The sequence below is a fragment of the Bos grunniens genome, chromosome 29, assembly GCF_055505025.1.
Source record: "Bos grunniens cultivar Pamir isolate PY7600 chromosome 29, Bosgru_T2T1.0, whole genome shotgun sequence".
In the NCBI taxonomy this organism is placed as follows: Eukaryota; Metazoa; Chordata; class Mammalia; order Artiodactyla; family Bovidae; genus Bos; species Bos grunniens.
Genome location: NC_141193.1, coordinates 33,925,506 through 33,949,785, shown reverse-complemented (window position 1 = coordinate 33,949,785; position 24,280 = coordinate 33,925,506). Strand labels below are relative to the sequence as shown.

General features: G+C 46.7%; 1 protein-coding gene across 1 annotated transcript in view; it reads right to left on the bottom strand.

Annotated features, from left to right (window-relative positions):
* Positions 1 to 462: 462 nt before the first annotated feature.
* USP35 (ubiquitin specific peptidase 35) overlaps positions 463 to 24,280 on the bottom strand; it is a 64,080-nt gene continuing 40,262 nt past the window's right edge. The window contains exons 8-11 of the mRNA XM_086385786.1: positions 5,690 to 5,783; positions 4,679 to 4,785; positions 2,746 to 4,231; positions 463 to 1,519 (exon numbers count right to left, since the gene is read on the bottom strand). Of these exons, the coding sequence (XP_086241912.1) occupies positions 1,352 to 1,519; positions 2,746 to 4,231; positions 4,679 to 4,785; positions 5,690 to 5,783 (1,855 nt within the window). The 3' untranslated portion in view covers positions 463 to 1,351. The remainder of the gene's footprint in view (positions 1,520 to 2,745; positions 4,232 to 4,678; positions 4,786 to 5,689; positions 5,784 to 24,280) is intronic.

The window sequence follows — 24,280 nt, the reverse complement described above, 5'->3', positions numbered from 1 at the left end:
TCGGGCTCTGTGGGCTTTGGGGCCAGGGCTCAGCTCGTCCACTGTAGCCCAGGAAGCCCCCGGCCAGGCCGTCACTGTGCCAGGTTCCCAGATGGGCAGGCCCTGAGGGCTGCAGGCTGCTTTGCTCCTGGCCTGAGCCCACTCACCCAGGTTCTCCGGGGTAAGAAAGAAGTGTGGGAGCAGCCGCGAGCTCCAGGCATCCAGGAGCTGATAGATGACTCCGTCTACAGCGTCCTGTCTGGGTGGCCCCAGCCTGTGCACCCGTCCCTCCAGAGTCAACTCCCCCTAATCTGGGCACATCCCGGCCACCAGGCCTCACATTTACACAGCACTTCCGTGCAGGGCACACTCACCTCCCTGGTGCAGCATGCAGGTCGGCAGGGCAAGGGGGTGTCCCTGCCTTCCTGCCCAGAGACCGCGAGAAGCCATGGCTAGAGCAGGAAGAACGACAGCTTTGAAGGCTTCAGAGAACCTCTTTTTATTCCTGTTTGACACTCTGGTTCTCTCCGCTCCGTTTAGAAAGGGTACAGCAGTGTCAGGGCACAACGCGGGCAGTATCTGCTCCCCACCAGCCCCGGGGACCGTGACCAACAGCTGAGGCGCTGAGCCAGCCAGCGTCCCTCAGGACAGACGTCGTGAGACACACACACACACACACTTGCAGTAAAATAAGGACTCTCTCTCGTACCCAGAAGGGGGCATTCTCAGGCACTGAGGCAGGAGAGGGGGCTAAGCGGCCGTCCTTCCCCTCTGCATTGCTCGCGGGGAGGGGGCGGGGGTGCCTCTCTAATCCCGTGCCAGCCTGCTTCCCACCTGCGCGCCTCACAAGAGGACAGCATCGGCACCCACACACACCGCCTCAGTCCCCTCGGAGAAGCAAGATGCGGCCGGAGGGGCGACACGCAGCCCCTTGTTTATGCTGGGGCTGGGACCCTCCTCAGGTCTGTGCTATAGACACACAGGATTGTCGTCTGAAAGGAGCTGGAAGGGAACTGCTACTTGATGGCAAACACGGGGCAGGAGCTGAGGCCCAGGGAGTGTCCATCTAGGCTTCTCCAAGCTGACCACAACTCTCAGGTGCAAGTCTTAAGGGGGCTGATCCCAGCGTGGGGGCCCGAGGGCAGTTTAAGGGGCTCGGGTCTCACCTCCGCCTCTGAGTCTCTGTGCCTGCCAGGCTGAGGTCGGCAGCCCCTGCTCCATCGCTCTCGCCCTTGGAAGGGGCTGCCTCCATGGCCTCCCCCAGACCCCACCTGGCTGAGCGCCTCTGCCCGGGACCTGGGCCCCCCACCCCGAGGTTGGCTGTGGCACCGCACAAGCGAGATCGGGCTGAGGGGTGGGTCGAAGGTTCCCATCAGAAGACCAGTCTGTTAAAGTCACCACCGCTGCCACCTGCAGGGCCGCAGCCCCCAGGAGGGCCTTTGTCCTCGTCTTTGTCGTCGTCAAAGCCCCTCCGCCAGTGTGGGGACGCGGGGAGCGCGGAGATGTAGGCCGCCCTGCTCCGCGCCTCCTTCTCCTGCTCCTGGAAACACAGATGGGGATGGAGCAGGAGGCTTCAAACGTAGGCTCTGAAGCCACAGTGCCCCCCTTCACCACCCACCCCGCCTCCCGCGGCCACCCAGCCCTTCGGAGCTTCACCCCTGGGGAGGGCCCCAGAGCCGGGCACAGAGGAGAGCCCCAGCTTCCCCCCAAGGGCACTCCTGCTCAGCCGGAGGATGGGAGGGCCGGCCCCACAGCCATCCTGTATCTAGGCTTTGAAACCATTCGTCCTCCCCTCCCAGTATAAGCTCCCAGCACCCTGGAGAAAAGGAACTCCCTTCCACTGACTAGACTGAACTCCCAGCACCTCACTTCTACCGAGGTGAACTTCCACTACCAGACCGAACAGCGGACAGGGGCCTCAGGTGGCACCTGGAGGAGACAGTCTAGAGACTTCAAAGGTCACTTCCTGCCCCACCAGGACCTCTCTGCAGGCTTCTTTCCTGTCGAGGCAGGAGGGACAGACTCTGCCGAGGAGAAAGCTCTCCCTCCTGCCGCGCTGGGGCCTGCCCTGGAGACCCCTCACCACTGGCCCCAGACCCACCTCCCCCTGAAGGACTCGGCGGAAATGGAAAAGCAGACCCAGTGTCCCCACCCAGGTGCTGCAGGCCAGGGTCCAGGTGTGACCACCCCAGCTGTTTACGGCAGCATGCCTCACGCTGCTCAGAGCCCTGGCTGTTTCACTGCTAAGTGATGCCACCCTAGACTCTTTGGAGTTGGCACAGTGAGACGGCAACCCTCCCAAAGGCCTTTCCCACCCACTCGTATCCACTACTCATGGAGCCCCTCCTCCAGCACACGACAGCCTGATAAAGAAACGGTCCTTCCTAATATGTGTTGAAAAGACCCTGATGCCGGGAAAGATTGAAGGCAGGAGGAGAAGGGGACGACAGAGGATGAGATGGCTGGATGGCATCACTGACTCGATGGACATGAGTCTGAGTGAACTCCGGGAGTTGGTGATGGACAGGGAGGCCTGGCGTGCTGTGGGTTCATGGGGTCACAAAGAGTCAGACATGACTGAGCGACTGAACTGAACTGACTGTGTGTCCCTCTAAAAGCAGGAGGTCTGTCTGGCGCACTGATTTTTTTTTTCCCCAGCACTGAGTGAGGTGAGTGGATCAAAGGAAAAAGGAAAAGACTCTGAGAGAGGAGCAGCAACTTAATCCGAGCCAGTGGGCTGCTGGAAGCCCGTGGGGGTCTGCTCACCTGCAGAAAAAGAATGTTGTCTTTGGAAATGGCTTCCATCAAGTCCTTGTGGAGGGTGGGCTCTGCCCGGGTGCGGGGTGAGCCAGGCTCGGCCTCGGACCCCTCCTCGGGTCGCTGCCGGTAGAAGAGCACGTAGGCCGTGTCCTTGGGGAAGAAGGAGGTGACGTTGCTGACAGACTCGAAGGAGGAGAAGGACACCCGGGTGTCGTTGAACAGGTACCACTGGTTGTCGGGCTCCGGCCGCTCGGCGGCTCCCAGGGCCGGGGCGGGGCGGGCGGCGCCCTCGCGGGCGTAGCAGTAGTAGTGGCCGCTCTCGGAGGACAGCCCCGAGTGCACCACCACGCTGCACAGGTCGTAGGCCTGGCCCCGGCCCCCGGCCAGCGGCAGGCGCAGCAGCAGGGGCACAGACACGTCGTCCAGGATCTTGCGGCGCCGCATGGTGCGCAGGTCGAAGGAGAAGCGCAGCAGCGTCAGGATGAGGTAGCGCGGGCCCTGGCTCAGCTCCACCACCTTCTCGGCATCCTGCAGGGACGCGCACGACTCGCAGTGGTAGCGGTTCTCTGAAGTCAGCCTCTCGGGCGACAGGAAGTAGTTGACCAGGTCCAGGACCGAGCGGGAGCCGTCCCCGGAGGCGGCCGCAGCACTCTGGAGGGTCCCTGGGCCCGGGCCGGCAGCCGCCTCCTCCCCATCAGCCGCCGCCTCCTTCTCCTCCTGGGCCTCCTTCTCTTTCTCCTCCACCTTCTCTTCCTCCTCCACCTTCTCCTTCACTTTCTTCTTCACCTCCTCCTCCTTGTCCTGGGCCGCCCTCTCCTCCTCCATCTCCTTTTCCTTCTCCTCCTCCACCTTCTCCTTCTCCTCCTCCACCTTCTCCTTCTCCTCCTGGGCTGCCCTCTCCTCCTCCTCCTCCTCCACCTTCTCCTTCACTTTCTCCTCCTCCTTCACCTTCTCCTCCTCCACCTTCTCCTCCACCTCCGCCTTCACCTTCTCCTCCCCCTCCTCCTCCTCCTCTCCCGCCGCCTCCTCCTCCTCTGTGCTCTCCCCTCTCTCCACCTTCTCCTCCTGCCCGCTCTGCCCCCCGAGGCCATGGGGGCCCAGGCCTTCCATGTCCAGGATGGTGGGGGGGACGCCCCCCGTGATGCAGTGCTTCCTCTGCCTCCGAGGCCCGGCGCTGCCTGGCTCCTGGGCGCCAGCGTCCTCCGCGGGGAGCATCACTGAGCCCAGGCGGCGGCGGCGGTGGTGGTGATGGTGGTGGTGGCGGCGGCAGCGCTCGGGCGGGGGGAAGGCGAGTGAGAGGTCCGTGAAGGCCTCCTCCCTGGAGGAGACGTTGAGGCAGCGGAGGCAGCATATCCGAGTCACGATCTTGCCCCCGAACATCTTCTCCACGGAGGTGGCGCTCGGGCCGGGGGGCTCCTCTGGCGGGGAGGGCGAGCTCGACTGCTTGAGCTTCTGGCAGATCCTCGTCCCGGTCTTCTCCTCTTCGTGCAGCCTGGCGCGGGGAGCAAAGGGCTTTCGTCCACACGCATGGGTCACACACGTTTATACACGTGCAGGAGATGGCACAGGGAACACACTTGCACGTGTTCTCAGGACAAGCACGCACGCTATATACTTAAACCTGCATAAAGCTCACAAACCTGCCACAAAAGCTGTGCACGTGCCCCCAGAGCGCTGATGAGAAAACACACAGGTACACACTCAGGCAAGCACAGTGTACACACACACACTTACCCTCCCCGGACATGCTTCACCTCAGCACCTCCAGAATGTGCCCCCACCCGCAGCCCCTGTCCCCATCTTCTCCAAGCCTTCCACAAGCGCCGGGCCACAGCCCAGTTTCCAGGAAGAGACAGCGCCGCCCAGGGGCATGGGGCTTCCTCCCAGCACCCTCTGCAGACACGGAGCCCTGAGCAGAGCCAGGCCCCGCCTCCCCTACCGATCCAGCAGGTACTTCAGGTACTCCGAGCAGTCCTGCTGGGTGCCGGGGCTGAACCAGGGTGTCCAGGATGCAGAAAGGAAGTTCTCTGGAGAAATGGCGGGACGCTGCAACCAAAGCGGGAGAGAGACAAGTCAGGAGCTGGGGGGCCACTCACCAACCAGCTCCACAGTGTGCCGGGCCTGAGGGTCACCCTGGGGAATCACTGCCCCAAACTCCCAGCCTCCCCATTCATTCCCAGCTGTCCGTCCCTGACTTCTCCCATCCTTCCAAGTCCATGCCACCTAAGAGCACGGCATCCACATAGAGGATGTGTTTTTCTTCCCTTGTTTGTTGCCATTCCCTCTGCCTGAAACACCCTTTCCCCTATCAGAAGCTTAGCTTAGAGTTCAAGTCCCAGATGCACGGTCCCCTGTCCCACGCAGTCCTCCAAGGGCCACCATACCCCTCATGATCAGCCTCTCCCTACCCTGCGTGGAAACCACACACGCCTCGTTCTCTGCTTAAGCACTACAGTTCCAGTCTACAGGTCCATCTTCCCCACCAGACTGCGCCCTGTGAAAGCATGACTGGCTGATGCACCTCTGTGCCCCCGCCCCTGCAGAGGGCCTGGTGTGATGCCTGGTCAAGGCCTTTAGGTTCCATGAGGGCAGAGGCAGTGAATTGAACAAATACAGCCCTCAGGGTGCCTGGCAGTGTGAGTGCTCCAAAATGACAGCCGGCCAACAGAGCAACACCTCATACGGTGAACTGGATCACCGACGGGAGCGAAGTGGGCAGCACCGCACAGGGGGGCTCTGCTGGCTCGCCCTCTCCTGCCCAGTCAGGGCACTGAGCCGGCCCCATGGGCTCTGCCCTTGAACCCACGCCCGCCTGGACTGGGGCCCAACAGCTTACAGCAAGCAGGGGCCTGGAGGCAGGTGCAGGCGGGTTCCGGTGAAGGCGAGGCGGCAGACCAGGCCTCCTCTCCAGCATGCCCCACACCCCGCAGCCCGCTCCCCCTGCACTCACCTGGCTGTGCTCCAGGAAGGCGAAGAGCCACTGCAGCTTCGTCATCAAGGGCTGCGAGTTGTTTTCGGTCAAACGGAGCACACAGTGTCTGAAACTTCAAAACAGAGCACCCAGAGTTAAGCCGGGGCACCCAAAGAGCCTCTAACTCACCCACACTGTGGCAACCCAAGGCCTCCAGGCCACAGGCAGGACAGACACTTGTAGCTCAACTCTGGGCCAGAATCTGGGCAGGGGGGCAGGTGAACAACTCGATTTGGACAATTAAATGACCCCTGCCATTCCCCTTCCAGTTCTAACAGCCCCTGGCTCCAAGAGCTCAATGTCCTAAGGTTCTAATATCTGAACTCTCAGACATGCTCCAGAGTCCATGCCAGTATCACCACCAGCCGCGCACACCCTCCGCCCTGCGTCCCTGGGTGATGGTGTTCAGACCGTCCAGAGTAGCAGGCCCCTACTCCAACCAGAGCCCCTTCCACTAGGACCACCCCCAAGTTGTTCCTCTTTCCTCAAATGAGCGAGGCAGGGGTCAATGTGAAGAATATGCTGAAAAAAAGAGGGCACTGTGGGGGTAGACTGGGGCTCTTGACACGTCTGATCCTATGGGAGACGAGAAGAAGCCCTTCCTGACAACCACATCCCCTGGAACAACCCAGTTCCCAGGCCCCAGCTGAGCTCCTGCTCTCACAAAAAGCTCTGAGCATACAGGGGCAGTGTAACCAAAGTGTGGTCCACTTAGCAGGCTGTGACAAAGCAAGTTCGGAGAGAGCATTTAGAAACTTGTATAGTGATTTGACACCACTGTTATACAGACACATGATCATCACCTAGTAAGTCACTGCATTATATTGTACAAAAGTAGGAGTCTACAGCAGACTGGAAATCCAAAAACAAAACAAAGCTAGTCCTTCCCCAGGCAGCTTGAGAACCACAGCAGCAGTGGTGTCAGGAAGTCCTGGAGTTCAGCTCCAACCTCGTTCCCCTGGAGCTGAAGCTGAGAGGACAAACTGCCTGGAGCTCCTCCCACAGCCAAAAACAAGCCTTACTTTGAGACTTGTCAAAAAGATGCTGAAGTGTGGTACTGGTCAAAGAACAGGGGAACCGATAAATAGAATAAAGAGCCCAGAAACAGACCCCCATAAACACAGTCAAGTGATCTTTAATAAAGGAGCAAAGGCAGTAGAATGGGGCAGACACACTCTGGTCCACAAAATGGTACTGGAACAAGTACACGTCCCCCACCAAAAAAAAGTAATCTGAACACAAACCCTACACCCATCACAAAAGTTAACTCAAAATGGATCATAAAATGCTCAAGTATAAAACTCCTAGAAAACAACAAGAGAAAACCTAATGACCTTGAGTGTGGTGAATACCTTTTTAGAAAAATCACCAAAATAATAAGCCAAATTTCATTAAAGTTAAAATTTTTCTGTTACAGTATCAAGAGAATTCCAGAAAAAGATCTACCTCAGATTCATTGACTACAGTAAAGCCTAGCCAATGAAGGCTTTGACTGTATGAATCACAACAAACTGTGGAAAATTCTTAAAGAGATGGAAATAACAGACCACCTTACCTGCCTGAGAAACCCGTGTGCATGCAGGTCAAGAAGCAACAGTTAGAACTGGATATGGAACAATGGACTGGTTCAAAATTGGGAAAGAAGTACCTCAAGGCTGTTTATTATTGTCACCCTGTTTATTTAACTTCTATTCAGAGTTACATCATGTGAAATGCTGGGCTGGATGAAGCTCAAGCTGGAATGAAGATTGCCAAGAAAAATATCAATAACCTCAGATATGCAGATGACACCACCCCTATGGCAGAAAGCAAGGAGTAAAGAGCTTCTTGATGAAGGTGAATGAAGAGAGTGAAAAAGCTGGCTTAAAACTCAGCATTCAGAAAAACCTTAAGATCATGGCATCCAGTCCCATTACTTCATGGCAAATACATTGGGGAAACAATGGAAACTCTGACAGACTTTATTTTCTTGGGCTCCAAAATCACCATAGACAGTGATTGCATCCTTGAAATTAAAAGACACTTGCTCCTTGGAAGAAAAGCTATGACAAACCTAGACAGCATATTAAAAAGCAAAGACATTACTTTGCCGACAAAGGTCTGTATAGTCAAATTATGGTTTTCCAACTAGTCATGTACAGATGTGAGAGCTGGACCACAAAGAAGGCTCAGCAGCGAAGAATTGATGCTTTCTAACTGTGGTGTTGGAGAACTCTTCAGAGTCCCTTGGACAGCAAGGAAATCACACCAATCCTAAAGGAAATCAACCCTGAATATTCATTGGAAGGACTAATGCTGAAGCTCCAATACTTTGGCCACCTGATGAAAAGAGCTGACTCATTAGAAAAGACCCTGATGCTGGGAAAGACTGAAGGCAGGAGGAGAAGGGGACGACAGAGGATAAGATGGTTGGATGGCATCACCGACTCGATAGACGTGAGTTTGAGGAAACTCCGGGAGATGGTGAAGGACAGGGAAAGTTGGTGTGCTGCAGTAAATGACGTCACCAAGAGTCAGACACGGCTGAGCCACTGAACAACAACAACAACCTACTAGAAAGGCCAAAATCCATACACTATAGACAGTACGTATAAAACAGACAACTAATGAGATCCTATTGTACAGCTCCGGGGACTCTACTCAGTGCTCTAATTAGATCCTATTGTACAGCTCCGGGAACTCTGCTCAGTGCTCTGCGGTGACCTATGTGAGAAGGAAATCCAAAAAAGAGGGGGTAAATATATACATATAGTTGATTCACTCTGCTGTACAGTAGGAACTAACACAACATTAGCAAGCGACTATATTCCAGTAAGTACTACTTTTTTAAAAAAAGAAAGGCCAAAATCCTGAACACTGACAACACCAAATGCTAGCAAGGACAGGGAGCAACAGGAATTCTCATTTATTGCTGGTGGAAATGTAAAATAGTATAGCTACCTCGGAAGAAAGTTTTCCAATTTCTTACACAACCAGATATACTCTCACCATCCCATGCAGCGATCATACTCTTTGGTATCTACCCTAAGGAGGTGAAACCTTATGTCCACACAAACACTTGCACAAGTATGTTGATGCACGCTTTATTCATAACTGCCAACTTTGAAGCAACAAAATATCCTATATCCTTCAACAGGTTAATGGATAAATGGAACTGTGGTACATCCTGACACTGGACATTTTCCAGTGCTAAAAAGAAATGAGCTCTCAAGCCATGAAAAGAAATGGAGGAACTTTAAATGCATATTACTAAGTTAAAAAACTCAATCTGAAAAGACTACATACTATATGATTCCAATTGTATGATTCTGAAAAAGGCAAAACTATGAAAACAGTAAAAAGGTTGCCAGGAGTTGGAAGGGGATGAACAGATAGAGCAGAGGATTTTTAGGGTAGTGAAAATACACTAAATGAACCTCTGGGACAACATTAAACACACCAACATTTGCATTACAGGGTCCCAGAAGGAGAAGAGAGAGAAAAGGCCTGAGAAAATATTTTAAGAGGTAATAGCTGAAAACTTCCCTAATATGGGAAAGGAAAAAGTCCCATACAGGATAAACCCAAGGAGGAACACACTGAGACATATATTAATCAAACTGACAAAAGTTAAAGACAGAAAATATTAAAAACAAGGGGAAAGCAACAAATAACATAAAATGGTATCCCCATACCTTTATCAGCTGATTTTTCAGCAGAAACTCTGCCAGCCAGAAGGGAGTGGTATGGGATAGCTAAGGTGATAAAAGGGAGAAAACTGCAATCAGGAACACTCTACCCAGCAAGGCTCTCGTTCAGATTTGACAGAGAAATCAGAAGTTTTATAGACAAGCAAAAACTAGGAGAATCTAGCACCACCAAACCAGCTTTACAACAAATGTTAAAGGAATTTCTCTAGACAGAAAAGGCTACAACTAGAAACAAGAAAATTATGAACGGGACAGTCCATTGGTAAAGGCAAACATACAAAAAGGTAAGAAATCATCTACCCACAAATATGACATCAAGACCAGCAAACGTTAAGAGGAGAGGAGAAATGCAGCATATTGGAAATGCATGGGAAATTAACAGACTAGCAACTTAAAAAACAATCTGGTAGAGACTGTTATATCAAAACCTCATAGTAACTGCAAACCAAAAATCTACACTACATACACTCATAAAAAAAGAAAAAGGAATCCAAACTCCACACTAAAGATAGTCAACAAATCACAAGAGAAGAAAGCAAAGAAGATGGGAAGGGAAAAGACCTACAAAAACAAAGTCAAAACAACAAAATGGCGATAAGAACATTCATATTGATAATTACCTTAAATATAAATGGATTAAATGCTCCAGCCAAAAGACACAGACTGGCTGAATGGATGCAAAACGAGTCCCATATATATACTGTCTACAAGAAACTCACTTCAGATCTGGGGACACATATGACTGAAAATGAAGAGATGGAAAAAGGGATTCCATGCAAATAAAAATCAAAAGAAAGCTGGAGTAGCTCATCAGACAAAACAGACTTCAAAATGAAGACTGTTATAAGAGACAAATGGAGAAGGCAATGGCAACCCACTCCAGTACTGTTGCCTGGAAAATCCCATGGACGGAGGAGCCTGGTGGGCCACAGTCCATGGGGTCGCGAAGAGTCAGACACAACTGAGCGACTTCACTTTCTCTTTTCACTTTCATTCATTGGAGAAGGAAATGGCAACCCACTCCAGTGTTCTTGCCTGGAGGATCCCAGGGATGGCGGAGCCTGGTGGGCTGCCGTCTGTGGGGTCGCCCAGAGTCGGACACGAGTGAAGCGACTTAGCATAGCATAGCATAGCATAAGAGACAAAGAAGGACACTGCATAATGATCAAGGGATCAATACAAGATCTAACTACTATAAATATGTGTGCCCAGCACAGGAGCACCTCAATATATAAGGCAAATGCTTACAGCCATAAAAGGAGAAACCAACTGCAGTACAAGAATAGGAGAGGACACTAACCCTCCCCACACACTTTAATCAAGGGACAGATCATCCAAACAGAAAATTAATAGAGAAATAACGGCCTTGCATGACATATTAGACAAAATGGACTTAATTGATATTCATAGAGCATTCTATCCAAAAGCAAAATACAAATTCTTTTCCAAGTGCAGGTGGAACTTCTCCAGGACTGACCACATGCTGGGCCACAAGGCAAGCCTTGGTAAATTTAAGAAAACTTGGTATCATATCAAGCATCTTTTCTGACCACAACACTAGGGATTAGAAGTATTGACCACAGGGACAGATCAAGATGTTGGAGTAGTAGGACATGAAGCTCACCCTCTGCCACAAATACACCTATATGTGAAATGATCCTCACAGAATATCTACTGAACACTGGCAGAAGACCTCAGACAGGCTAAAAGGGCAAAAAAAAAAATCTCCATGTAACTGGGTAGGGAAAAAAAGCAAGCAAGCAAGACAGGAATTGGGATGGGATGTTTACCACTGGGCGGGAGCTATAAAGGAGGAAAGACTTCTGCAACCTGGGAAGCCTCCTGACTGGCAAGGAGGTCAGCCAGGATGGAAGGGGAGCCTCACGGCCTCAGAGGAGAGCGCAGTGGCCTGTTCGTGGCAGCCAGAGCAGAGGAAGAACTGCACAGATGGTCAGTACCACCAGGCACTCCCCAGCCTGACATGCAGGTCCACTGGAGCTGGCAGCAGGGAGTGCTAGAACTCAGGCTTCAGGTATCAGAAGTGGGGAGAGGACTGGGGCTGGAATCCAGTGTGACTACACCTGGGGGTGTATGACTACCAGTCCATGGCAAGTAGATACAGGAAGGGGTTACCGTGCTTGAAAACCAGGGTAACGACAAATCAAAAACATACAATAAATTCACACACACACCCACACACAAAGAAGGGAACTATAATACAAAAGAAAATCATCAAACCACAACAGGAAAAAGAAAGGGACAAAGAAGAAATATAAATCAACAGGGAGACTTCCCTGGTGGCCCAGTGGCTTAGACTCCATGCTCCCAATGCAGAGGGCCAGGGCTCGATCCCTGATCAGGGAACTAAATCACACATCCACAGCTAGCAGTTTCCATGCCACAACTAAAAGATAGCACACGCCGTGACAAAGACCCAGCACAGCCAAATGAATAAATGAACAGGAAAACAAGGTTTAAAATGGCAAAAAAAAAAAAAAAAATACAGATCTATAAATAATTACCTTGAATGCTTGAATGTCAATGGACTAAATATACTTCAATCAAAAGATACAGAATGGAAGGTTGGATGAAAAAACAAGAGCCTTCAATATGCTGCCTATAAGTGACCCACTTTAGGGCAAAGGACACACAAAGATTGAAAGTGGGGTGATGGGAAAATATATTTCATGCAAATAGAAATGAAAAGAAAGCAGGGGTGGCAATACTCTTATCAGACAAAACAGACTTCAAAACAAAGATCATAGAACATTGTCTAATACAAAACGTACCAATGTTTCCTTAGGACAGACTCCCAAGGCCATAGAAATAAAAATAAAATCAAATGAGACTTAATCAAACTTAAAAGTTTTTGCACAGCAAAGGAAATAAACAAAATGAAAATAATAACCTACAAAATGGAAGAAAATATTTGCAAACAATGTGACCAACGAGGGCTTAATATCCAAAATATATACAAATAGCTCATACAACTCAACAACCAAAAAAACAACCCAACAGAAAAACAGGCAGAAGACCAAAACAGACATTTCTCCAAAGTAGACAAACAGATGGCCAGTAGCATGAAAAAATGCTGTCAGGGAAATTAAATCAATAGTCTTGTTTAGGCTTCAGAGACAAAGCAGAGCAGACCTCTGACCTAGCTTTTCACCTGCCTGGACACTGCCCTGACTTTGAGTGCCCTGACTGCCTGCTGTGAATGCAAGACTTGAGGCACCACAGATAAGATCGGAGACAGGTTCTGAAATCGTTGAGCCCCTGGAGGGGTACTGGTCAACCAAGCGCCAGGCTTAACAAGATTCCAAGTTTTACAGGACAAAAAAATAGCATTGACATGAAACCAGAGCTGCAATTTGCTCACAGATTGATGGTATCAGTTTGCATCCAGGGATTAAAAGCAGGAACCCAAAACTGCAATTTTTGAAGTCTCACCCATGGAGCGGATGCACTAGCTGGGACCTTTTCCCAAAAACCTACCTGTTTGGTGATGTATCCCCTGCTGTTTCTATTTCTCTTTTCTTTTAATGTTAGTATACTGAAACCAAGCTAGATAATTCCCTAATAAATATCTGTATTACTTATTTGTATATAAGGAGTGGTTTATTTTGTTAACAAATCCTTTGAACCTGAGACGAAAGTGAAAACAAGACACTAGTTGGCTGAGTAGGATTTGTGAAACAAAACGCCCTCTTCAAGAAGAAAGAGATTAAGGTTGATGAAGAGTTTATTTCCAGATGGCAAGATTCACCTTACTGCTCGTCAGACAATGAACGGTACATAGTCACTGGATTATGTGAGAATTGGAATCTTAAAAAATGGTCCAAACCCTGAGCAGTTACTGAATGTTTGCGGCTCGCACAGACTGAAAAAGGACAAGAATGTGACACTCCGGGTGAGACGCTGGATCCTCTTCTCTGCCTACTGTAAGGTACATGAAGCTAACTTAAAATTGTCTAAGAAGTTACAACTGGAAAAAGAATTATGAGATTTGTGAGGGCAACTGTCCATGCTACAATGCCAAAATTATACTGGCATTAAAAAAAAATTGGCATTAAATGTTCACTTTTTAAGTAGGCTCTCCCTTGCGCCTGCCCACAGCTCTAACAGTGGCCCCCACCGCCCTCTCTCTCCTGTTTGTGCAGTTGTGGACTTCTACCTCCCCAACTCGCTGTCTCCCTCTCCATCAGCTAATCCCCTTCTAACTTCCCCTATCAGGGCAGTGAGGAGCCTAGCTTCCCCCACTCTAGCAAGTTTCTTTGCCCCTTCAGATTCTTCTGATCAAAGACCCCACCTCCCCAGGGGGACAATCCAAGATTTTTATCAGCCCATCTGCCCCTTTTATCACAGTCAATTTTAGCACTATTTGGTCTATATTTCAGCTGTAAAACTGTGACTATAGAAAGATGACTTTTTTTTTTTGGACACAGGATGGCCATGATATTCTTTAGACTCTGGATTTTTTTTCTCTTTGAAACTGCAAAACTGGTTCTTTTTGCATTTGCAGTTAAAACACAGGCAGCCTGTTAAAAAGCATTGCCTAGGGAATAGCTTGGTGGCTCAGACAGTCAAGAATCTGCCTGCCATTCAGGAGACCAAAGTTCGATCCCTGGGTCAGGAGATCCCCTGAAGAAGGAAATGGCAACCCACTCCAGTATTTTTGCCTGGAGAATCCCATGGACAGAGGAGCCTGGCAGGCTAAAGCCCGCCACTCAGACACAACTGAGTGACTAAGCACTCACACAGGGAAAAGCTTGAAGTTAACCCTTGCATGTCCTTGAAATACACAGCCCACTTTGCCTGAAACCTCAGCCTTGGGTAAATTATAACTTCAAGCCAAGAAAGAAAGGGTTGGGGGGAGGGGTCAAAGAGACATTTTAAATCTCAAGCAGAAAACTATGACATCTCTGTCTGGATTTATGTATGTCTCAGTGTGTCTTTGTTTTGGATAATATTGCTGAGGTTAATCTGCATATGAACTCTAATTCAATTGACTTAAAGAAAAGTAAGCATTTACAAATCAAACAATTACAAGAGAAATCAACCTAAATGAATTTCAGGTTCACATGAACTGGGAAATAGTAAATATTTTATGGCTTCCCAGGTGGCTCTAGTGATAAAGCCTGCCAATGCAGGAGACATAAGAAACATAGGTTTGATCCCTGGGTCAGGAAGATACCCTAGCGGAGGAAATAGAAATCCATGAATGGATGTGAGAGTTGGACTGTGAAGAAGGCTGAGCACTGAAGAATTGATGCTTTTGAACTGTGGTGTTGGAGAAGACTCTTGAGAGTCCCTTGGACTGCAAGGACATCCAACCAGTCCATTCTGAAGGAGATCAGCCCTGGGATTTCTTTGGAAGGAATGATGCTAAAGCTGAAACTCCAGTACTTTGGCCACCTCATGCGAAGAGTTGACTCATTGGAAAAGACTCTGATGCTGGGAGGGATTGGGGGCAAGAGGAGAAGGGGACGACAGAGGATGAGATGGCTGGATGGCATCACTGACTCAATGGACGTGAGTCTGAGTGAACTCCTGGGGTTGGTGATGGGCAGGGAGGCCTGGCGTGCTGCGATTCATGGGGTCCCAGAGTCGGACACGACTGAGCGACTGATCTGATCTGATTCTTGCCTGAAGAATCCCATGACCTGAGGAACCTGGTGGGCTACAGTCCATGGGGTCACAAAGAGTCAGACACAACTGAAGCAACTCATCATTAATGTTTATTTGCTAATCTAATTAAGACATGTCTTGAGTCCAACACTGTGTAATACTTTTATTGTGCCTAGTTTAATGTAAGCTAAATTTGTCCATAAGGAAAGTAACTCAAGTGAAGAAACTTTTAAACAAAGAAAAATGTAAAAGAGACAGGAGCTTTTAGATAAATTCTATTAATTTATAAATGCTTCATTATGCTTTAGGAATATCTATCTAAAATAGTCTCTCCAGGTTGGAGTAACTTGAATTTCTAGAGTTGTGCTAAACTAATTGATGAAAGTTTACTGAATAGCTAGGTCATTTCCAAATAAAATAAGATTCTAAAATATTAATTACTGAACACTAACTTCCTCTTACAGAGAAACTAAAGAGATCCTGCACTATTAATGAGTATGTTTGGTGCCACCCTGAGATTTTCTCTATAAGAAAGCAAATGTTTTTAGAAATTATCACTGGTATTTATGTTCACCAATTTACAGAATGCTAATATAAAGGACAGTTCAGGGTTGCTTAAGGATAGTAGGATGTGTGTTTTTAGTTTAAAAAAAAAAGTATGAAAATTGAAATTACATTTTATTAAGAAAAAAAGGTCTGACATACAGGTATCTGTTTCTAAATGAACAAAGTGATTTTTGTTTTTTTAAACAGAGGTTTATGGAAGACGGACCCCAAGAAAAGAGTTTTGTGTATAGTACAAATTTTCAGACATCTAATTGCCTTTGATAATGGATTTTAAGTTTCTTTACCTCTAAAGTGATCTGTTCTATGTTAACCTTCAAAATCTTTTGTTACTTTGGCCAAGTAAATAACTGTTTCACAGTGACCTATATGATCCTATCTAACTGAGTGTTATAAACCTTTTTTTATAGTTTTGGCAAAACTTTCTAAAATTAAATTCTCAGTTCAGTTCAGTTCAGTGGCTCAGTCGTGTCCGACTCTTTGCGACCCCATGGACTGCAGCACACCAGGCCTCCCTGTCCATCACCAACTCCCGGAGTCTACCCAAACCCATGTCCATTGAGTCGGTGATGCCATCCAACCATCTTTGCCATCCAACCATCTCATCCTCTGTCATCCCCTTCTCCTCCTGCTTTCAATCTTTCCCAGCATCAGGGTTTTTTCAAATGAGTCAGCTCTTTGCATCAGGTGACCAAAGTATTGGAGTTTCAGCTTCAGCATCAGTCCTTCCAATGAACATTCAGGACTGATTTCCTTTAGGATGGACTGGCTGGATCTCCTTGCAGTCCAAGGAACTCTCAAGAGTCTTCTCCAACACCACAGTTCAAAAGCATCAATTCTTCAGCATTCAGCTTTCTTTATGATCCAACTCTCACATCCACACATGACTACTGGAAAAACCAGAACCTTGACTAGACAGGCCTTTGTTGGCAAAGTAGTGTCTCTGCTTTTCAATATGCTGTCTAGGTTGGTCATAACTTTTCTTCCAAGGAGTAAGCGTCTTTTTATTTCATGGCTGCAGTCACCATCTGCAGTGATTTTGGAGCCCCAAAAAGTAAAAGTCTGACACTGTTTCCACTGTTTCTCCATCTATTTGCCATGAAATGATGGGACCAGATGCCATGATCTTAGTTTTCTGAATATTGAGCTTTAAGCCAACTTTTTGACTCTCCTCTTTCACTTTCATCAAAAGGCTCTTTAGTTCTTCTTCACTTTCTGCCATAAGGGTGGTGTCATCTGCATATCTGGGGTTATTGATATTTCTCTTGGCAATCTTGATTCCAGCTTGTGCTTCATCCAGCCCAGCATTTCTCATGATGTACTCTGCATATAATGAAGTTCTTTTGATCTCTAGCTGACTTTGGAGTGCTTTAGAGGGCCCCTGAGATATCCCAAAGAGAGATATTAAACTACCTGGGTTCATCTGACATGTTAAATTACATGAGAAGTATTGTTGGAGGAGTGACGAATCTTTGGTTATACTGTATGGCTGATTTACTAATATAGATATCCTAAAATTATGTGGAATTCATAAAGATCTGATATGTCCTGATAAAATGTTGTCAATTAAAATTCTACTTTTCATATGAAAGTGTTATGTGTCACAGCAATGACCAGGTTGCTTTGTCAACTGTAACATAATCAGATTTTAAACACGCCTTCTATGGTTTCATTCTGATGCCTTTGCAAAAATAATGCTACTTCTTCAAGATTTATAGAAAAGACTTTTTAAGAGAAACCAGATAAACACATTTTGTTATTAACAGTTAACACGGTACCAGACTGAAATTTGTTAAGAAAACAAAGTTTTCTTAGAATGCAGCTTTGGTAACAGATTGTGAATTTCTTTAAGTTATTTATATTTGTTTTTTAAATCCTATTTTTTTAAATATCTTATCCCTTTGGTAAAGTAAATAAGTATTATTTCACAATGATCTCTGAAGATTATGGTACTCTGGTAAAGCACTGAACATAAAGCTCATTCTGCTTTGCTGTTGTTCAGTCGCTCAGTCGTGTCCGAGACTGTGCCACCCCATGGACAGCAGCACACCAGGCTTCCCTGGCTTTCACTATCTCCTGGAGCTTGCTCATACTCATGTCCACTGAGTCACTGATGTCATCCAACCATCTCATCCTCTGTCATCCCCTTCTCCACCTGCCTTCAAGCTTTCCCAGCACTCTCAGACTATTGCTATCCTGATGTCCTTAAAACATGGCAATAGTCTACTCCTAAATTCAGTTCAGTTCACTGGCTCAGTCATGTCTGACTCTTTGTGACCCCTTGGACTGCAACACACCAGACTTCCCTGTCAATCATCAACTCCCAGAGCTTCCTTAAACTCATGCCCATTGAGTCAGGGATGCTATCCAACCATCTCATCCAATGAGTCAGTTCTTCACATCAGGTGGCCACAGGTATTGGAGTTTCAGTCAACATCAGTCCTTCCAATGAATATTCAGGACTGATTTCCTTTAGGATGGACTGGTTGGATCTCCTTGCAGTCCAAGGGACTCTCAAGAGTCTTCTCCAACACCATAGTTCAAAAGCATTGATTCTTCAGCACTCAGCTTTCTTTATGGTCCAACTCTCACATCCATACATGACTACTGGAAAAACCACAGCCTTGACTAGACACACCTTTGTTGGCAAAGTAATGTCTCTGCTTTTTCATATGTTGTCTAGGTTGGTCATAGCTTTCTTCCAAGGAGCAAGCGTCTTTTAACTTCATGGCTGCAGTCACCATCTGCAGTGATTTTGGAGTCCCCAAAAATAAAGTCTGACACTGTTTCCATTATTTCCCCATCTATTTGCCATGAAGTGATGGGACTGGATGCCGCGATCTTAGTTTTCTGAATGTTGAATTTTAAGCCAACTTCTTCACTCTCCTCTTTCAATTTCATCAAGAGGCTCTTTAGTTCTTCTTCACTTTCTGCCATAAGGGTGGTGTCATCTGCATATCTGAGGTTATTGATATTTCTCTTGGCAATCTTGATTCCAGCTTGTGCTTCATCCAGCCCAGCATTTCTCATGATGTACTCTGCATATGAGGTAGACAAGTAGGGTGACAATATACAGCCTTGACGTTTTCCTTTCCCAATTTGGAACCAGTCTGTTGTTCCATTTCCAGTTCTAACTGTTGCTTCTTGACCTGCATACAGATTTCTCAGGAAGCAGGTCAGGTGGTCTGGTATTCCCATCTCTTTAAGAATTTTCCACAGTTTGTTGTGATCCACATAGTGCTGCGGTTCATGGGGTTGCAAAGAGTAGGACACAATTGAGCGACTGAACTGAACTGAACACAGTCAAAGGCTTTGGCATAGTCAATAAAGCAGAAGTAAATGTTTTTCTGGAACTCTCTTACTTTTTCAATGATTCAATGGATGTTGACAACTTGATCTCTGGTTCCTCTGCTTTTCTAAATCCAGCTTGAACATCTGGAAGTTCATGGTTCACGTACTGTTGAAGCCTGGCTTGGAGAATTTTGAGTATTACTTTGCTAGCATGTGAGATGAGTGCAATTAAATTGGGGAGTTTAAAATGGGTAAGCAATAGCTGTAAATCAAACAGTCAGGGGCTATGGGAAACCCAAAACATCCACTTAGCTATTCTCTACTCCCTGACAAACTTCATTTTTATTTGATGGGACAAAGCCTTCCCTGGCTGCAGGGTTAAAACCCTTAACAATGAAAAATGTTTACGTTTCAAAGAACATTAAATTCCAGTTTTGTTACTCATTTCTCAGATATAGTTCCTTGTTGTTATAGTGTTTAAAATTTAATTAAGTTGTTAAAAGGACACTTTAAGTTTGTTTCTTATATCAGTAGTCAATCTTTGGATAAAGATCAGATGCTCCACGATCTACAACCAGGAGATTAACATTAAGTTAACACTAAGAATAACAGTAAGTTATTTACCTAAGTCAGATGACCTGGGGATATACCTAATGATAGTTCCTGGCTTAAATTCTTACTTGTGACCTTAGTAATAACGGCTAGCTATATTATGTTCTATGTCACTTGTTCCAGAAAATTGTTGTCTCTCACATTACCAAGTATATGACTGAGCTACTGATAAAAGGATGTATTTAGTTCCCTACCAAATCAATGGGTTTAATAATGTAACTCCAGATATGGGAAGAAGCAACAAGAGAGAATATTTTCCTGGTTCAAAAGGCTAATAAGATAGGTATGGTCTGGAGACTTTTTGGTATTCATGGGGCCTAGTCCAATGACAGCACACTGAGTGGCCTATCAATGAAATCCTGTCTAGACCTGGGAACGAGCCTTTCTAGCACCATGGGACACAATGGCCATGAAATGCTCCCAAAGCATAGTCATTTCTGTGGCTGTGAAGGGCCCTGCTAACTGGAAACTGGCACTAGCAGACTGCCTCTGCAAAGATTAAATCACGGCCACTACACTGCTGACCTTCAACATTCCCTGAAAAGAATTCAGGGTGGGTATCAGGAAGCAGGCGCTCACTCTGTGCTCCAGGAAAAAGGGAAAAAACAGGCCTTCAGATAGTCAGATGTTTTCAGGTAATGTTTTTTATCTTTTATGAGCCCAAATTCTTCAATCTTCTCATACTTAGAGAAACACTAACACCATGGTCCAATGTCTGGTCCTGTTTCTCCTGGCTGGCCTTTCTTCTAGTCACCTTGACAGCTCTTCTACTTTTATGCAGATTGATGATGACATCAGTTTGCATCCAAGGATTTCAAGCGTGAACTGCAAACTGCAATTTTTTAAGTCTCACCCATGGAGTGGACACGCTACTTGGGACCTTTCCCCAGCTGGGACTCCATATGTGCTGTGACACAGGACTTCCCAGCACTGTTTGAGTCTAGATGTTGGTCAAAATCCAATTTGGTGATGTATCCTCTGCTGTTTCTATTTCTCTTTTCTTTTAATGTTAGTATACTGAAAGTAAGCTAGATAATTCTCTAATAAATATTTGTATTATTTGTATAAAACAAATAGCTTATTTTGTTAACAAATTCTTTGAACCTGAGACGAAAGTGAAAACTTTCAGTAAAACAGATGCTCAGTATCACTAATTATTAGAGAAACACAAACCAAATGAGGTACCACCACGTGCCAGTCAGAATGTCCATCATTAAAAAAGTGTACAGGGACTTCCCTGATGGTCCAGCGGTTAAGAATTTGCCTGCTGATGCAAAGGACACGGGTTCAAATCCTGCTCTGGGAACATTCCACATACCATAGAGCAACTAAGCCCACATGCCACAACTATTGAAGCCCACACACGCTAGAGGCCGCATGCCACAACTACAGAGCCCGACCCCAAGGGCTGAAACTACTGAAACCTAGGTACCCAACAGCCAGTGCTCTGCCACAGAAGAAGACACCGCAATGAAAAGCCCCCACTCGACGCAACCGGAGAAAGCCCATGCATAGCAACGAAGACCCAGCACAGCCAAAAATAAATAATTAATCACTTTTCTTTTAAAAGCCTTCATATAACAAATGCCGGAGAGTGTGGAGAAAAGGGAATCCTCCTACCCTGTTGGTGGGAATGTAGGTTGCTGCAGCCCCTGTGGAAAACAGTATGGAGGTTCCTCAGAAAAGTTAAAATAGAATTACTATATGATTCAGCAATTGCAATCCTGGGCATCTGTACAGACAAAACTATAATTCAAAAAGATATATGTACTCCTAAGTGCATAGCAACAACATTCACAATAGCCAGGACATGGAAATAACATAAATGTCCATCAACAAATGAATGGAATAAGAAAATGTGGTACATATATACAATGGAATACACTAATCAGCCATAAAGAGAACGAAATGATGCCATTTGCAGCAACAGGGATGTAACTAGAGATTATCATACTAAGTGAAATAAGTCAGAAAGAGAAAAACAAGTATCATAAGATACCACTTTTAAGTGGAATCTAAAATATAACACAAATGAACTTATATATGAAATAGAAAGAATCACAGACAGAGAGAATAGACTGGTGACTGCCAAGAGGGACATTGGTGGAAGAAGAATGGATCGAGTTCTTGAGTTTAGCAGATGGAAACTGTTACATATGTAATGGATAAATACGGTCCTACTGTATAGTACAGGAACTATATTCAATATCCTGTGATAAACCATAATGGAAAAGAAGATGAAAAAGAATGTATAAACAAATTGAACCTACTTAAACTAAAAGGGTTTTGCATAGCAAAAGAAACTATAAATAAAATGAAAAGATAAACCACAGATTGGGAGAAAATATTTGCAAATGATGTGACTGACAAGGGATGGTTCTACAAAATTTACAAAGAGCTCATAAGGCTTAATATCATCAAAGCAAACCACCCAATCAAAAAATGGGCAGAAGGCCCAAACAGACATTTCTCCACAAAGACATACAGGTGGCCAAGAGGCACATGAAAAGATGTTCAACATCACTAATTATTAGAGAAATGCAAATCAAAACTACAATGAAAGGATTGGTGCAAGATGGCAGAGTACAAGGATGTGTGCTCATCTTCTCCTGCTGCTGCTAAGGCGCTTCAGTCATGTCCGACCCTGTGCAACCCCATGGACGGCAGCCCACCAGGCTCCACCCTCCCTGGGATTCTCTAGGCAAGAACACTGGAGTGGGTTGCCATTTCCTTCCCCAATGCATGAAAAGCGAAAAGTGAAAGTAAAGTTGCTCAGTCGTGTCCGACTCTCAGCAACCCCATGGACTGCAGCCTACCAGGCTCCTCTGTCAATGGGATTTTCCAGGCAAGAGTACTAGAGTGGGTTGCCATTGCCTTCTCCCATCTTCTCCTACCAGAGCACAAAAATTGCAACTAGCTGTTAAACCACCATTGACAGGAAGACACTGGAACCCACTAAAAAAAGATACCCTACATCCAAGAACTAAGGAGAAGCCACAACAAGACAGTCAGAGGGGCACAATTACAATAAAATCAAACTCTATAGCTGCCAGGAGGGCAACTCACAAACTGTTGAACAATAATACCAAGAAGTTCTCGCACTGTTGTGAAGATTCTAGGCCTCAAATTAGGTTTCCAAGCCTGAAGATCCAGCCAAGGGACTGGGAATACACAGGGAATCTGATCTGGAAGGCCAGCAGGATTTGATTACAGAGCTTCCACAGGACTAGAGAAAACAGAGAGTCCTGGAGGGCACAAACAAAATCTTGTGCTCAACAGGACCCAGGGGAAAGGAGCAGTGACCCCACAGGACACTGAGCGAGACCTGCCTCTGAGTGTCTGAGGGTCTCCTGCAGAGGTGTGGGTCAATGGTGGTCTGTCATGGGGATGGGGGCACCAGCAGCAGCAGTCCTAGGAGATGTGTCTCCACATAAGTCCTCTTGGAGGTCATCAATAGCCCTACTTTTGTTGTTGTTCAATCACTCAGTCATGTCCAACTCTTTGTGACTCCAAGGACTGCAGCACACCAGGCTTCCATGTCCTTCACCATCTCCCAGAGCTGTCACCTGCTTATTTAACTTATATGCAGAGTACATCATGCAAAATGCCAGGCTGGATGAAGCACAAGCTGGAATCAAGGTTGCCAGGAGAAACATCAATAACCTCAGATATGCAGATGACACCATGCTTATGATAGAAAATGAAAAGGAACTAAAGAGCCTCTTGATGAAGGTAAAAGAGGAGAGTAAAAAAGTTGGCTTAAAACTCAACATTCAAAAAACTAAGATCATGACATCCAGTCGCATCACTTCATGGCAAACAGGCAGGGAAACAATGGAAACAGTGACAGACCTTATTTTCTTCAGCCTTACTAAGGCAATGGCACCCCACTCCAGTACTCTTGCCTGGAAGACCCCATGGACGGAGGAGCCTGGTGGGCTGCACTCCATGGGGTCACGAAGAGTCGGACACGACTGAGTGACTTCACTTTCACTTTTCACTTTCATGCATTGGAGAAGGAAATGGCAACCCACTCCAGTGTTCTTGCCTGGAGAATCCCAGGGACGGGGAAGCTTGGTGGGCTGCCATCTATGGGGTCGCACAGAGTCGGACTCGACTGAAGAGACTTAGCAGCACCAACATAGAAGCATATAGACTTCAGGACTGGGTCGCCTCAGGCCAAAGAACTAATAGGAAGGGAGCACAACCCCACCCATCAGCAGACAATTGGATTCAGATTTTACTGAGCACTACCCTGCCCACCAGAGCAAATCCCAGTTTTCCCCACAGCCAGTCCATCCTATCAGGAAGCTTGCACAAGCCTCTTATCCTCATCCACCAGAGGGCAGGCAAAAGAAATAAGAACTGCAATCCCATCAGCCTCCAGACCTAAAACCACAATCACAGAAAGCTACCTCAAATGAAAAGAAATAGGATTATTTCCCAGATGAATAAACAAGATAAATCCCTAGAAAAACAACTAAATGAAGTAGAGATAGGCAACCTCCCAGAAAAAGAATTCAGAATAATGATAGTGAAGATGATTCAGGATCTCAGGAAAAGAATGAAGGCAAAGATTGAGCAGAATTAAGAAATGTTTACCAAGGACCTAGAAAAAGAACAAAGAACAAACAAACAGAGATGAGCAATACACTAGAAGGAATCAATAGCAGGATAACTAAGGCAGAAGAATGGATAAGTGACCTGGGAGAATAGTGGAAATCAATGCTGCAAAGCAGAATACAGAAAAAACAATGAAAAGAAATGAAGACTGCCTAACAGACCT